This window comes from Anabas testudineus, chromosome 9 (genome assembly GCF_900324465.2).
Source record: "Anabas testudineus chromosome 9, fAnaTes1.2, whole genome shotgun sequence".
Lineage (NCBI taxonomy): Eukaryota > Metazoa > Chordata > Actinopteri > Anabantiformes > Anabantidae > Anabas > Anabas testudineus.
The window spans coordinates 20716352-20732604 of record NC_046618.1 but is presented as its reverse complement, the minus strand read 5'-3'; the positions used below and the strand labels follow the sequence as shown (position 1 = coordinate 20732604).

At 41.2% G+C, this 16253-nt stretch overlaps 1 protein-coding gene across 1 annotated transcript; it reads right to left on the bottom strand.

Annotated features, from left to right (window-relative positions):
• Positions 1–4752: 4752 nt before the first annotated feature.
• Positions 4753–14556, bottom strand: hspb8 (heat shock protein b8). The gene is made up of 3 exons (XM_026344341.1): positions 13642–14556; positions 9369–9432; positions 4753–5802 (listed from the first exon to the last, which is right to left on the bottom strand). The coding sequence occupies exons 1-3, from the start codon at positions 14066–14068 to the stop codon at positions 5628–5630; spliced, it is 666 nt and encodes a 221-aa protein (XP_026200126.1). The 5' UTR covers positions 14069–14556; the 3' UTR covers positions 4753–5627.
• Positions 14557–16253: the final 1697 nt, after the last annotated feature.

Genomic DNA, 16253 nt, shown 5'->3' with positions numbered 1-16253 from the left:
TCAGAGAGCTAAACACAAACAGCAACAAGAAGGACATCAGCACCTGTGGTTTTTATTTCCTGAATGCACCCCCATAGTGTTACGTTCTTCCATGGATGTGGTTAACCATGTAACCACGTGGGCTACTGCCTTTGGACTTTTGTATTAAATGAAGTTTTATTTAAATAGACCCAAAATCACAAATTAATTTCAAGAAGCTTTGCAGTTTGTACACCATACACACCCTCTCTGTCTTTAGGCCTGCAAATGGATATGGAATTGGAATAAAACAAAACAAAACAACATGGACAATGAAGGCGTCTGTTATTACCCATTGAACTGTGCAGACAGAGTGTTAGAAAACAGGAAAGACAGATGTCAGACTTCACTCTGCTGAGATGGATTGACTGGACCCTCTGCCGCTATAATCATTGCCAGAAGAAGACACTTCTCCTTTTTCTACTTTATCAAACATTATTTAAACATAGTTTTAAATCACAAAATGAACACATTAATGCACTGTGGGCACATGTGCATCTAATATACTGGATTATTTTTACTAGAATTCTCAAAGGCTGAATTTCCCTGCAACAAATCCCAATTCTACCTCTTACAGCATATCCTATAGACAGAATCGGTGGCTGAGGCATCACACCAAGTGTCAGAAACATCTGTTCAATCTGTTTTGTGCTCCAGTGGACAGTGTGCCAAGATCTCAGGGCACACTGCTCTAAAAATGAAACACTGACAAGTCTGTCACACTTGATAAAAGAGGGAACAATAATAATCCTGTTGAAACTGTCGAGTGAAAGAAAAATGAAGTGGAAGGGAGACTTCTGCATTCAATACACACACATGCAACTGTAATATTTTAGATAACATACAAAAAAAGAGTCTGTTCTTCTCAGCCTCGAGCAGAGGTAGTTCATGCTCCAGACAAACCGTTTGCCCTTTGAGGGGGCAAAATGCAGGAGAAGAGACACTATCACTGTCTCATGACAAGACTGAGGAGCCCAGTCACCACTGACAGAATAGAGTTCACTCGGATGTGAGAAGAACAGTCTTCAGGCACCAGTGCAACAGTTCAGATGCAAACTAGCTTCAGCCAGCTGCTAGCTATTTGCCATCATGCCCTTAAAAGTTATAAATACAACTAATTAGTCGCTTCCTTCCTCAGGCCAGCGATAGGTACTAGCCTCCCCTCCCCTCCACACCCATCACCCCATGCCCACACACCCTTCTTATGGGATCGGCATGAGTGCTTAGTAAGTGCTAAAACAGGCAGGAACACTATATAAAGGCCCACAGAGCTTTCTTTGACTTACCACAGTTGGCTTTGGCAGGTCGTTCCTTTTTATCATTCACTCAATAATTAAGTCAACTTTAATTGCTGGAATTTCAGTGAGTCAATCTCAAGAGTGCTGAAGTTACTCACTGACTGTCGTCAAGAAAGGCTGACATTTAAAAAAACAAATCTCTATTATTCTGTGTAATTTTGCTTCTTGAAATATGAGCGAACAGGCTGCTACAGACCTGTCATGTGGGGAGTACAGCAGGGGTGGCCCCTGGTACCCCCTGAGAAAATGGTGGCAGCCCAGCCGACTTTCCCGTCAGGATGTTGGACTGCCGCCTTTGCTGGAGCCTGGGGACTCTTGGTGGATGAATGTGGACTGGCTCCAGAGGAGTTTGGCAGCCTGTTCCTGGCCAGGGTACATACCCACTCCGCTGTTTGTGCCCTACATCTCTGGGTCGATGCAGCATCCCAGCCAGAAGATTAGCGAGGAGCAGTACAAGTGGAGGGTCAGCTTGGACGTGGCTCATTTCTCCCCCGCTGAGATTTCTCTCAGTGTCAGAGATGGATTCCTGGAGGTCGGAGGTACAGAACGTTGGCTTCTAGCTCCATTAATTAAACAGCACTGAAAGTTCTCTTTATTAATATTGCTAATTACTTTTACACACAGGATAGTTTCTACTCTTAATAAAACATGAATAATCTTATCTCGTAACTGAGTTATCTAAACAGAGTTCTCTCACAGTTCACAGAATAAAGCCCTTAAACTAAACAGTGATGGAAAAGAAGCTGAACGCAACAAAATTAGAAAGCTTAAATAATGTGCTTGGGGAAATTAAAATCACAGCTCTGTGGCAGAAATTAATTTCTGTGTTGAGTGGTTTTCTCTGAGTGGCTTGATTCCTTTGTGTGTCCTCACATTCTTCCCCATAAACGTTAATCCATCCCCAGGGAAACACGAGGAGAGGCCAGATGAGCATGGATTTATTGCCAGATGTTTTACAAGAAAATACAGGTATGTAAAGTAAACACTGATATTAACCTGCAGATGATGGAGTCTGCGCAGTCTGAGCTAACACCAGTAGCCAAGGATATATCACTAATGTCATAGGACATCATCTCCATAATGCTTACTGAGCTGAAATAAAATTACATATTGCATACTATATATTCATTTCAGCATTTGCAACACTGGCAAATTGTATGTGGAGACACTGAAAGAAATGATTGCGTCATTTTCAGGCTTCCAGTGGAGACTGATGTTACCAAAATCACATCCACACTTTCTGTTGATGGTATCCTGACAGTGGAAGCTTCAGTTCCTGAAACCTCGGTTCCTACTGCTGTCATCATTCCCATAAAGGTGGTCACAACTGTTTATTTATATTTAAATAAATAGTTTGACATTTAGGTAGATTTGCTTTCTAGCTGCCAGTTTGATGAGAAAATCGATACCACTTGAAAATGTAACATACAGGTAGCAGCTTGTGACTTAGTGCCAATCTGCCAAAACTCTATAGACTACTACAAAATAATTAGTTTAATGCTTTTCCCCCAAAGAAAAACACAAAATTTATGTTTGATTCTCGTCAAATTTACATTTAAACATGTGGCATATCCGAGTAACAAATGCCAACATACTAGATAAAACAAACTGGTAAACTAAATCCCAGGTGATCCCCAGATTTGTCACAGCTCGGCTCAAGAACAAGTGTCACAATACACAGTGCATCGCCGCTTGCTGCGTAGCCACAGACCAGTCAGAGTGCTTTGTTTCGTCTGATCAAAGACCAAAATGTAAAACATGCCCAAGAATGGCATCAATCTCCTAATGCAGCTCTCATCCTTGAATGTCAGACTATACCTTTAAACTGTTCAGCCTGTTCATGACAAGCTCTGAACAATATGCCCTGATTGCATCCAAATCAGTATTCATCTCGAGTTTCCAAGCATGGCAGGGCCTGCCATTGAGATCAGTATTGAGGTCAGGATACAAGCTGATCTTGCTCACTTTTAATCATAACCAATCATTTCATTTCATTTTACTGCTGACATATTGCTTACATATTTATACACATATCCAGGTGGAGGTAGAGGCTACTGAAGAACAGGAAGAAAAACATGAGAGAGAGGAAACCCCTGAAACAGAGCCACACAACATCAGAGCACCAGAGGCCCCAGAGTTTTCATCCATAGAGGATCGTGGGGAAGATTCTCCACTAGAGGTCCATGGTGATCAAGCCCATCCTGGCAGCAGCACAGCTGGGCCTCAGCAGCATGAAGAAAGGCAGGAACAGGAGGAGGAGAGCCATGAAAAGCCAGCTGGAGAGTCCCACCATTCAGTGTCTACAGAGGGCTGTCAAGATTCGTCTGAGCACCATGAAGTCCTGGAAAGCCAAGAATCCCCAGACACGTTCCAAGAGCCAGAAAACAAAGAAACAGCCCTGGATGGAGATATTCAGGTAATGGCAGAACCAGGGGAGGCTGCTGAGGAGATCACCCAGTCTGAGGAGCCTGAGCTGGGTAAAAGTCAACAAAGTGAGGTCCAGAGTCAGGAGCTGGAGGTTCCTGACATAAAACAAGAGCACACAGAGTAGAAACACGATATGACCAAATGCTGGACACAGCACCCATTAACAACATACTGGAACAGCCTGCACAGCTTGCTTTGCACAGTTTCTACAGATAATTTTAGTCAATAGATCCAACATCCTTACAGTATAACTATGCTGCCTTGGAGCTCCAATAAAGCAATAGCATGAGAAAATGTAATTGTGTGTTGGGATTTCTCTTTATGTCTACATGCTTGATCAATGTATCAGTGCTCACATTTACGAGCATCATGTTCTCATTCACCTCTGAAAATATTTGTGCACAATTCACAATTCTCATGTAGTTTCAGCTTAGAGGTTTTGACATTAATCAAATACTATATGTTAGAACAACTGTGCATTAGTCACTTCAACATGGGTAACCTGCCTAAGGAGAAACTGGCATGACTCCAATTATACTGTTGCCATGGTAGCATGAGTCCACACATATCGTCTAATACCGATAAATACAGTAGTTTATGTGAGCTGGCGTGTCATACAGCAGCCCCATAGCCGAAAGGATGCCTTTTGTTGTTTTCACACTGCAGCTCTAGTTTGGAAACTTTTAAATTCAAGCTGATCATCCCTCTTGATTCCAATACACAGAGAAGATTACATTATTTTGCATCACACAACATGGTGGAGCTGCCACAATTTTTGCACTTGCATTCAAAAGCTCCGGCAGGGCTGCCTCCGTGCGTTGGGCCCATTCTGCAGCACACATTGGTGCCAATCTCAACCGGCACTAAGCCCTCCGCTAATCTGCTGCCCAATTCCTTCTGTTACCCAACAATAACACCACAGGCTCCCTGGATCCCTGGAACCAGGCCCATAAAGTGGCACGATTCTCAAAAAAAAAAAAAAAGACACAGATGTTAAAACACACTGAGAGATTGGCTGGACATTTTTTATTGCATCAGCCAATACAAAGACATCAAGAAAAAAGAAGGAAGGAAACAAACGTCTTTGGCAACGAAGTCAGTCGGTCCATTCCAACAATCATGCAGTCATCGTCCTAAATGCTCAAAGAGAAATGCAAACCGTGTTGCAAAACCTGGAACACTTCAGATCAATTCATTATAAAGAATCAGTATTAAAGTATATTTACAATACACTTCGACAGAATACAGTATTAATGCACACAATCCACTGTTGAAGCCTCAAAAAGCGACGTCAGTTTGTTTCTTGTCAGGTTAAGTGACATTTATAGGATAAACAGCGGAAGAGCTGACCAAAACAAAGGCACTCAAGTAAATAAAGGCACATAAAAGTTTTTTAAACCAAATAAATCACATAAAATATGTTTGATGCAAAGATTGTTCAACTAAATTAACTTCACATTAATATAAATACAAATATGAATTAGATTCTTTATAGTTCACATATTTATATTATTTAACTTAGTGTTTATTCATGACTTGTGATGCATCAGTGACCTTTTAACACTTACATAACCTCAGTATATGCCTGCATACAATATTAAAGCTGCTCAGGGCAAGTGAAATGTAACATTGGTTGCTGATACAATAAATGAATTCAGTTGGAAGCTGTTCTCTTCAAACAGCTTGTACAAATGCATATTGTCAACATAAACATCTTGCCCAGTGCAGCTTTAATATGGAAATTATATTCACCTATCTCCTAGTATACGCTACACATTTGATTTCCAGGTTTGTGACAACATGAAGCTGAAGGCCACACACTTTATATGAAATTTGTAATTGCTTTTGAAGGATGATCTGTCATGTTAGACAGAGGGTTGAGGTTTAGACCATGGGCACTTCTTGTGGTTTAGGAGCCTCCACCTCCTGCATTTCACCACCCTGGGAGCCCTCGCTGCTGAAGAGGTAATAAGGAGGCGTCTGCCGGGCTTCGATGATAAGGACACCCTCGGGGGACAGAGACGCAAAGACTGTCAGAGGGTCCACATCTACTGGGATCCTAGTGAAACACAGAGGACACAAGATGAGAAAGAATATGTGGTATGGTTCGTTTTTTGTGCAAGTGGCAGAGATTTACTTCACGTACAATCTGTTCAACATTTTTAAAAGTACAGAATACAGAGTGGGAGGAACAAAAAAAGGAGTGCAGTGAGGAGAAAGTGCCTAAAGAAAACAGTTTGATTCCTGCCTGGAGATCATGTAAAACTGACATTTTCCTCCAAAGAAACTGCTGCGTTAACATTATAAAATGCTGAGATTTTTTATTGACACTTTGTCAATACCCATAAACAGCCTCTAGTTAGACGATTTCAGTGCAAGGGGAGAAAAAGAAATACTTTCTCAGGTTTTTGACGGCTATTAAAAACATTCGCCCTGTCCTCCCTGAGTAACATTATACTGCAGACTCACACCCAGCAGATGAACGGAAAGCAATCTGGAGTTTTCATTAAAAATCCTCCAGCTCTGCAACGATGAGGAGGAACAGAAAGCAAACAAGTTGATCCAGTTGTGAGGTTAGCAAAAATAAAACTTTAAATTCAAATTAATGAGCATGTCTATCAGCAGTAGTGGAACATCTGTAAATTTCCATGTGTGTATGTATACTTTCCCCCTCTACTGTTTTCATCTGTCACATACGCAGCAGCTAATTTTGTGTCAGGCAGGTTTTTTTTTTGTTTTTTTGTGGTTGTTGCTCTGTTTGCTTCATTTTTTGACACTTCTCATGCTGAAAATGTTATATTTTTCAGAGCACAGTGGGATAATTGGCTCCCCAAAACTTACAGCGAGACACAAAGTGTTGAAGGAAAATGAGCCAAACCTGCAGAATGTGAGGTTTTCATTTCATTAAACTGCAGCTACACACACACACACACACTTCAGGAACAATAGTAATTTATGATCCTATGTTATAGATGGATTGATATGACATTATCATGTTCGTTACAAGCTCGTTTTTTTAAAACATATACACATGAACTGTTGGAATTAAAGTCCAAATCCTGCTGTAGAGGTACACGCACGCACACACTTCAAGGCAAACTCTGTTCTTTGTCAGACAGCGTGGCCAAATATGGGTATTGTGGGTTTTCTGTGTGAGCAGCCAAGTGTCTTTGGGAGTTAATATAAACATCAGGCTGCTGCGTTCAGGGAAGAATGCTGCGGGTCTACCCTTCATTTAATTAGTAATGGCCCTTCGCTGACTTCCCGCTTCACCGGGGAATACAAGTCAGAAAAGAGTGAAGACTTCACTTCACAGAAGCAGACAGGCAAGGAGGTCGAGCCAAATACTGAGTCCACTTCAGTAACAATGACCAGGCTCAGTCCACGATTACAAAGAAAATTAGGAAACTTCTAACACCAGGAAACACTGAGTGGAAAAAAAGCAGAACATTACCTACACTCACAGATATAAAAAGAGAGGACGCGCTGTTAGTATGATGTAATACAATTCAACAGAACCACAAATCATCAGTTAAACAACAACTCTTTAAAGCAGCTGTAACCAAACTTGAACATTATCACCCTCATGAAAGGAGGATTTATTGCATCATTGTTGTATTAGACTCCATTAGTTTTAGCTGCGTTCACCTTATAAACCGACAACTGAGTGGATTTTCTATTAGTCTATATACTGAGGGAGAAGCTGCTAGAAGCTTGTAAATTTAATCTTGAATATGTTTATTAATTCCCAGCTCTAGCCACACATAAATGCCAGCACAGGTTTCAATATCTCTGTCCCTTCACGGACCCAACTGCCGCAAAGCATAGTTGCTCCTTCTGACAAAGTCAAATCACTTGGCCCGTTACGTGGGACTCCAGCAGAAACCTTATCGGCCCTGCTCGGGGAGTTTATTTACCTCTGGCAAGTGCACATTTTATCTCAGCCATTGATTTTGTACAGCTGCCAAAAAACTGTCCAATATGCTTTCACCCCCCACCCCACAGGGAAGCAGAGGCAGAGGGAAACAAGACAGTGCAGCCAGATGTATGTACGTGTGTTTGTGTTTGTGTGTTTGTGGGATGTGCGTAGTGGGTAAAACATACGACACAGATGCAGTTCACATGTGGACTGAGTCACTCACAGTGATATGATGTGTCTCATGAGTAGAATGACTAAATTAATAACTCACACGCTGACACACAAACAGAAGCGTTGCAGCTAAGCTACAGGAGCTGAGGTCAGAACGTCCACCTTTGTCCTCAGAACCGATTTAACAACAACACATTTGGTTAATAAGTGACATATTTGTCACTTGTTTCTTAGTATTTAACAGAAAAATCCCCCTTTGGCCTCAGCTGCACCGATTAACGCTGTCTGGCTCTATTGACAGTTCTACTTTTTCTGTCCTTGCCTCAACTGTTTGTGTTGCAGGTGACGATAAGTTTGACCAAGTTGAGTTTCTTCCTCTTCACCTTTCTGCAGGTATCCCCGGCCTCTGAGCTGGTTGTTTCCAGTGTGCAGGTACCGGCTCTAACAACCTGCCCGGTTTGTCTGCCGCCTGTTGTTGCTCTGCTTTTCCCTCTCCACTTTGCACTGACCCCAACTGGTCAGAGCAGCTGCCCACACTGACCCTGATTCTGCTGGAGGTTTTCATACTTAAAGTAAAGTGCCTTTAGCTGATTTGGTTACGAATTGTCACTATATAAATAATCTAAATTAAATTGATTTGAATTAAAAGCTTATTTCAGACCCAGTAACCATGCAGATGAATAATGTTTCTACTTCCTGCTATCTCTTTCTCCTTCTCTCTCTCATATGTCTGGTGGATTTGTGTACCAAGGGCAGTTATTTATACACTGCGTGACCCCCCCGCCCTCTGTCTCTCCACAGTATATTCAGTCTGTCAGTGGTTTAACATTTTGCTGTGGAGTACAGTCCAGATTTGAGGCCTTTCCAATTAAAAGCAATGTGATATGAACAGTGTGGGGCTGGCACGACTGCCTACTAATTATCCAACAGGAAATGAGCAGAACTGGAGTGACAGCGATTCGCACCAGCGATTAGCGCTGCTGTTTGAAGTCTTCCCACTGCCCAATTAAATGGACAGAAGCAGAGACGCGGGCAGGTTGTGTAAACGTCTGTGGCCTGTTTGGCTTGTATGGCTTACAGAATGAATTCTGTCTACAAAGGACTCCTGGTCTACACACTAAAACCTCCAGCACTGTTCAGTAAACTACTGTAGTAAGAACTGTTTTGTCACTGACCACTGTTTGTAGCTGATTGGAGAGTTGTCAGTACAACGGCGTCAGTACTGAGTTTTGAATATGAGACAAACACATGCTTATTAAGTATATATCATATTTAACAATATAGCCCAATGTTTCTTGGATTAACTGTTCCTATTGTAATCTAATATATCTTAATCTAGTATGTGATTATGTGATCTTTTAATTTTATTTCATAAAATCACTCCCTGTGATTGGATATCCACATATCTACATATGTACAGAGGTCATTATTAACAAACAATCCTGTGGAATTTCTGTCTCCAGTGCAGAAAACCATCAGAGAAAACAAGAAAACAAAAAGCTCACATTCACTGTTTCACACAAAATTATACTCACTGTATCTTCTTTGTGAAATTTTTTGTCACTATCCCTCCTGTTTCCTGCTTTTCTTCATGTGTCCCTGTTTGGAAAAATAAATAAATAAAAAAACATCAGTAATAATAAATAAAGTGAGTCAGGAGCATTAGCTTCAACCCTGCAATAGTTAATGGAGATCATAGCTCATAAATGGATTCCTTATCACAAATCGAACAGGACACTCATCGTGACCAACATGAATCTATTCAACAGCTTTAGCAGTGATGTAAATGAAAAAAACTTGTTGACGTAACTGGGATCAAAACACATTTCATTTGACACAACACACAATTCTCCGTTGCTCAACCCAGCAGTGCTTTTGCTTTTAGGGCCTCTAGGGTGCGTTGAAATTCCCTTTAGCTTCTTCCAGGAATGATCCTCCCGTAGAAAGACACTCACATATGTTAGTCTGATGCCCCCCCCTCCAACCTTTTCTTCCATGCTCTGTTTATGGCCGTTCTATCTCTCGGGTTTGCTGGCAGCTGCTCTGGGGCTGCTAAATGTCAGCGGTGCTGCCAGCAGCATGGCCTGCTCCACCCCTCAACCCCCGTCTGCACAACAGGCGTTACCCTATACCCCCACAGTGACGTCACAGTGCCTGCTGAAAGTGATCGACTCCACCAAAGAGTGAAGTTGGAATAAAACTCCAGCGAGAACTGAGCCCATGAAGAAGAGATGATTACGACAACGTCATCATGATTAAGATGTAAAATTGGTCCCCTGATTATCTCGCTGAGACATTTCATGAATAACTGAGGAGTGAGGTTTGTTCAGAGAGCAGTCCAACAAGGCGTCGCCTCCGTTTTTAAGTCCCTTACGACAGAGATGCCAAATTCCAGATGCTCTGAGTAATACTGTGTTCTGGGAGGAGAGATGACAGACGCTGCAGTATCGTTATGGTCAAGGTTTTCTGTCGGTACAAGTATCAAGGACAGAGCTGTAGTTTGCATATTTTACAGAAGGAGGCTGCAGCTTTTTGATCCTTTTGTTGCTGTGATTCCAGTGAAGGAACGTTTCCTTCCTCCTGTGCAGTGAGCTTCGCACAGCAGTCAAAATAATGAGTCATATTCTATTAGGTTCAAAGGTCTGTGGTCACAGACAGTAATAAATAAAAGTGCAAGTAAAATACTCCACTTCAAGTAGAAATACCCAAGTAATAAACACTAAATACTTAAGTACAACATCTAAATGTTCCTTAAAGCACAAAAGTAGAAGTATTCCACTAAGAAAACATTATATTAAACAATGTGAAATATGATGCTGGTGAAAACATAAATATAGAAGTTTAGTCCAGACTGGTTTGAAATATTCTCAAAGGTGAAAAGTATGAATAAAATGTGTTGTTGCCAACAGATTGTGGAAGGAAAACAGCCGTCTGTGAAGGTGGGGCAGATTTTAACCACCCTGTATAGCAACAAGGCAATAATCCATAAATGACACATCAGCAATTTATTAATGCATGATGATTTTTATAAGAACGTAATTCTGTAAAAAGTAACTAGTGACTAACGATGGTAAAATGAATGTATTTGATTTGTAAAGAGGTAAAAGTAAAATTAGCATGAAATGAAAAGTATAACACAAGTACCTCAAATTTGTATTTAAGTACAATACTATAGTAGATTAACCTAGTTATTTACCACCTCTGACTGATCATAGGTTTAGTCTGTTTCTATAGTTTGAAATGTTTTGTACAGTTAAGTGCAAAATAAAACTTTTAACTGGAGTCACCCTAAAAACCATAACTTGCCTTCTAGTTGTATTCTGAAGGCAACAGTTTGGTGAAACTGGTGTTTAATGGTTAGAGAAAGATTTTGATCTTGCTGAAGGAAAATTAAACTGAGATGTTGCAAGACAGGATGATTCGATGACAACCTGCTTCCTAAGAAGCCTGAGGCATCATAAACTGTGTCTCACACTTCTGCCTTTCCGTGTGACAGGCAACAGTCATGTTTGTGCTGCCGATAACAAACCTCATCAGGAAAATATAAACACAGGCACATATTTTAGGCATTTGAACAAATGACCACCACTGTCATCTGCCTTAGAGACACTGAAAGCCTTATATTCACTGGCTAGAGTAAGAACAACAAGTCACTTTGGTGTTCATCAAAATAAGTATTAAGTAAAACTAAACATTTACTCAAGAGCTGTACTTCAGTATAAATTTCAGGTAGTGTGTAAAGGAGTATTTCCATTTTATATTGCATTTACTTTTAGTCCACTACTATTCACAATTCAGATTGAGTTACTAGTTACTTTTTGCAGGCGGAAAATGTTATAAAAATATATTTGACTTATAACTACTAACTCACTTTTGAACGTCCGTTTTAGAGTGAGTATTTAGTACTTGAGTAAAGAATTTAAAGTGGTCGTTTAGTACTTGTACTCTTCGTTACAAGATGTTCTTTCCAGTTTGCTTTGAACAGAACTTTTCCAAATGTACGACATCTTTTCAACCTCTTCATCTCTCCACTGACCCCATTCTATTTTGTTGTTGTCCTCCATGTTTATTTTTACCAGACTGTGAGGAGCCAACACAGAATGATCACAACAGACAACGTACACAGGGCACGGAGATGAAGTTCGAGTTCTGATCCGTCTGTTCTGACATCGGACGCAAGGCCAGAGATTGGACATGACTCGGGGATGACCACGTGAGAAGGTGGCCCAGATCTGAAAATGTATCAGTCTCTTGGGGAAGAGAAAGATCAGATTTAGGTCACTTCATCATGTAATGTGAACGTCGCCTTAGGTTCTGAGCTAGTTTGTGTTAATCATATAATTTTACAGCCTTATTCCTAAATTTACTATAATTTTGTTTAACGGTTGGGGTCTTAAAGTTATTCGGTCACGTCTATCTGTCAGTGTCACATCACAACCGTCTCTGTGGATTTTGCCGTGCTTCAGTGAACATTTAACCAGGAAGAAACTGGCTGTTGAGTGCAGCTGCGTCTGTGTTAAAGATTTGTTTCTGTGCTGAACACTTCCCACATGCTCGTATCACACTCCCAGTCACACTTTTAGAATAAAGGGCGAGTCAAAGTGGCAGGCAAGCCCAACATGGCGCTGATTGAATGACCCAACTGGCATACCAACAATGTGTTTATAAAAAACTCTGAGTTGGGGGGCCTGCTGTCCTCTGTGCCCTCTTCAGCTCTGGGAATCCCTGGAATTCATCTGTCTGTTAAAGGGACGATTTAAAGAAACAGTTTCTACGGGTTAGCCGTGACACAGGCGGAGAAAGTAGGTGGGTAAAAGTGAAGTCCTATTTCCAGAACATTCTCTGTGGCATTTAAGAGCAGTGAGCAGCGTGTCTTATTGTTGTCACGGGCCTTCCCTTAAATCTAAATCGAGCTCGTGGGTGACTAAGGGAATGATTCTCCAGGAATCTGAAACAGGTGTCTAAGCTTCAGGATCTCTCTGCCAACATCCAAGTCCCAGTCCCCAAAATCTGTCCAGCGCTTCCATATCAAGACTCAGGAATGCTGAGAGCACATTACACCACTTCTAATGAGCATCCTTAGACTTACTTCAGTTTTGTTTCATTGAGATAGCGTTAGTTAGGTTTGGGTTAACTGGTGTCGCAATGCTGCTTTGTCAGTGCTTTTGAAAATGTGTTGTTTTTACCTGTTAGTTTTTCCGTTAAGTTATTATTTTTTTTTAAACACAGTTTACACATAGCCAGAATTCAAAACAACAAACTTACTATTGCTGCCTAAAAAAACATGTTAAAATGTGCTGAGAATAAAAGCAGAAAGTGCAACTTATACATAAATTACACAAAGTGAACTCTGGGATTCTCAGTAATACCTAAGACATGACCTCACTCTCCTTAATGGCAGCTACGACCCCAAAACGCATTTTTACAGAAGCAGTTGATGCTGTTTTGTGCTTTTTATTTTGCTTGTATATATATATATATATTTGTTTGTTTCTGTTGATGTACTTTACTATTATCTTCCTTCAAACTGCTTATTTCACCTGTTATCTTCCCCCTTTTCAAGGCACTTTAGACGTAAATGTGCTCTATAAATAAAACTGACTCGACTATTTCTCACATCAATGTGAATTGATGGTGTCACGGAGAGAAATTCCCATGTGGGCTCACTTTGACCTCCAGTCACTAATGTCAAAAGCAGTTTATGTCCCTCAGAGACCCTTCTCCCAAATGAACTTGATTATAGAGTCATGTAAGCTCCATAATAAGCTTCTTTTTTATTGAAGAGCTCTGCAGCAGCCTCCAACTCACCTGACACTTCTACAAATCCGTCTCTCGTTTTCACGTGTAATTCCTCTGCTTTGAAGCTGTGGACGTTCACGCAAACTTTCCAGGGCTCCCCCCCGGTGGTAATGGGGGAGCTCCGAGAGGAAGGCTCCGCGTATCTGCTGGTGTACAGCGAGGGGCCTCCTGTGGACTGACGCGGGGGGAAACCTGTGCGTAAACTGCTGCTGAAGGGCGAGGAACCGAGGCGTGTGCTTAGCCGGCCCGGCCGAGCCCAGCCCGGCCAGTCCATCGACAGATCATCGGGGAAAGGTGGCATCCCAAAGTCATCATCTATAAACCGAGAGGCCATCTGCTCACTGAACGGAGACTGATCCCTGAACGGCGACTCTCCAAATGGATCCCTGGGAAACCTCTGCCGGTTTCCCATAGTGTAGAAATCTCCCTCTGCCATGTCCAGCTGACTTCAAAACCACGTAAAGTTTAGCTATTTGTGCAAAAACAACCTGCAACTAAATCTTGTTTTTAAAAACAAAACAAAAATTTCTTTCTATGTGTCTATATGTAGAAAAAAAAACTTTATCTCTTTTGGATTACGCGCATCACCGTTACGCAATGAGTCACCTGTTTGATCCAACAACAAAACCAAAAGTGGACACCCTGTTCTTCCAAGCTTCAAGTGAACTGATCTAAGACTTTCAGGCTGCAGATTTTATACTGGATGACGACTTCCCAGACGACGGGAGTGCACAGAGCAAGTATCCGGAAAGTGCTGGGAGGTTCCGAAGAACACTGCAAAAAAATAGCAACTCCAGAAGCAGCAACACCATCATCCAAAACCCCCCTCACATCGTTACACCTAAAAATGGGATAAAAGTATGATTTGTCCACTCTAAATTAACCTGCTCAGCTGTTTATTCGGATCAAAACACCGAAAAGATTTGAATTAAGAGGACGCGTCTTGCTACTGTCGCTACTTTTTGCAGCGCTGGCGCAACAGCTTACCAGAGACCAGCCCCCCATTTACCAAATCAAGTTACTGTCCACATGTCACTCATACATACAGAGCTCCCTCCTCTTGCGGGTGACTCATTGACTTTTTAATAGAAAATAACGCCGAGCTTCAGGTCAAACACGCTGATGTCACAGGACAGATAAAACAAAACAGCTTAGAAGTCAAATTTGAGAAGGTGGCTTCGATTTACCTTGTAAAATATATTTAAAAAAAATGTTTTCAGGACATAAAACACGACTGCACTGGCGTTTTATTCAGAACTTGATTTTATATAGCTTATTCTGAACACGCAGTGGAAGGGAAAGTTGATTTCATGGGGTTATGGCAGGGACAATTCAATTTCCAAGTGACACATTATTACAGTGTGGAGCTCACACTGACACAAGATAACATGTGACAGTATGAAAAACATAGGCTCCTGCAATATGCTCATTCATATGGAGAATGGGGAGAGTATGCATAATTGAACACCGAAACACTGCATCACTATTGCTATATGATCTTGTTATTGGCATTTTTAAAATAACAAATGAAATGATCGGAGGGATGTTAAGCACAAAGACATCTAGAGTCCACTGATTGATGTCTAACAGGCCTATTGTCCTCTTTTCCTCTTTCAATGTTCAATGGTCAGTGAAATCCAAACCAACGTTTTAACATCAAAGCCCAAATCACATTCTGTAACTTTAAATAATGACATTTTGTATAATTTATACAATGCAGATGCAAATTTACACCACAGTAATTACATATACAAAATTATTTTGCACAACAACCAGTGTAAACTTTACATTGTGAGATGGGGTGAGGGCCACGGGTCTGGGTGCCTATCTAGAAAGTTTATCAACATGACAGCACGAATCATTCGCTGGCACGTAGTCAACAGCAGCTGACACAATTCATCATCAGTTTATAGTTTATGCATGAGTTTTGTGCCAAGTTTTTCCCTCTTCCAGTGTCATATTTCCCTCATTTGTCCAATTTGGTTGACATTCAGGGGAATAAGTTGAGTATTGAGTGCATAGAGAGCAGTCTGTCAGGCCCGGAACAGTTATACAGACAGGATGATGGATTAGAAATGATTGCGAAAGATAACTCTCTTAATTATAACAGAAAGGCAGTTTCGAACTTTTTGCAGATACAAACTCTGGAGTCAAAATAGCCTCAAAATGAACATTAAAGGTTTGACATTTTGAAAAATAGGCTTACTTGCTTTCTTGCAGAAAGTTAGCAGTGCCACTCTCATGCCTGTAGGATAAATACAGAGCTAGAGCCAGTGGCCTTACACAAACTGAAGGAAAACGTTAACCTGGCCCTGCAGAAAGGAAACTAGACCCGTCTATCAGCATGTGAAAACCAAACTGTCAGAAGAAGTTGTGATTTCACAGGTTATTGTGTCATGGTGCAAGGGAACCAGTGGAAAAACTGTGGCACATAGCCCCAACTTCTTCTCCTCACATGTCTGATTTTGACAAAGCTACTGGTGGTGTAGTAAAGGCTGAAACCAGGATACAAACATTCACAGTTGCAGTTTTCCAGAACTACAACATCCTTTAACGTGCTGCCACCTCTCGTGTAAAGTTTGAGAGTATATATATATATATTCGGTGGGGTTGAGCTTCTC

Excerpts from the sequence above, each read along its gene's own strand:
- hspb8 (XM_026344341.1), bottom strand. The coding sequence starts at position 14,068 with ATGGCAGAGGGAGATTTCTACACTATGGGAAACCGGCAGAGGTTTCCC. Across the intron at positions 9,433-13,641 it reads CGGATTTGTAGAAGTGTCAG|GGACACATGAAGAAAAGCAG; the intron begins GTGAGTTGGAGG and ends TTTTCCAAACAG. Across the intron at positions 5,803-9,368 it reads AATTTCACAAAGAAGATACA|GATCCCAGTAGATGTGGACC; the intron begins GTGAGTATAATT and ends GTGTTTCACTAG.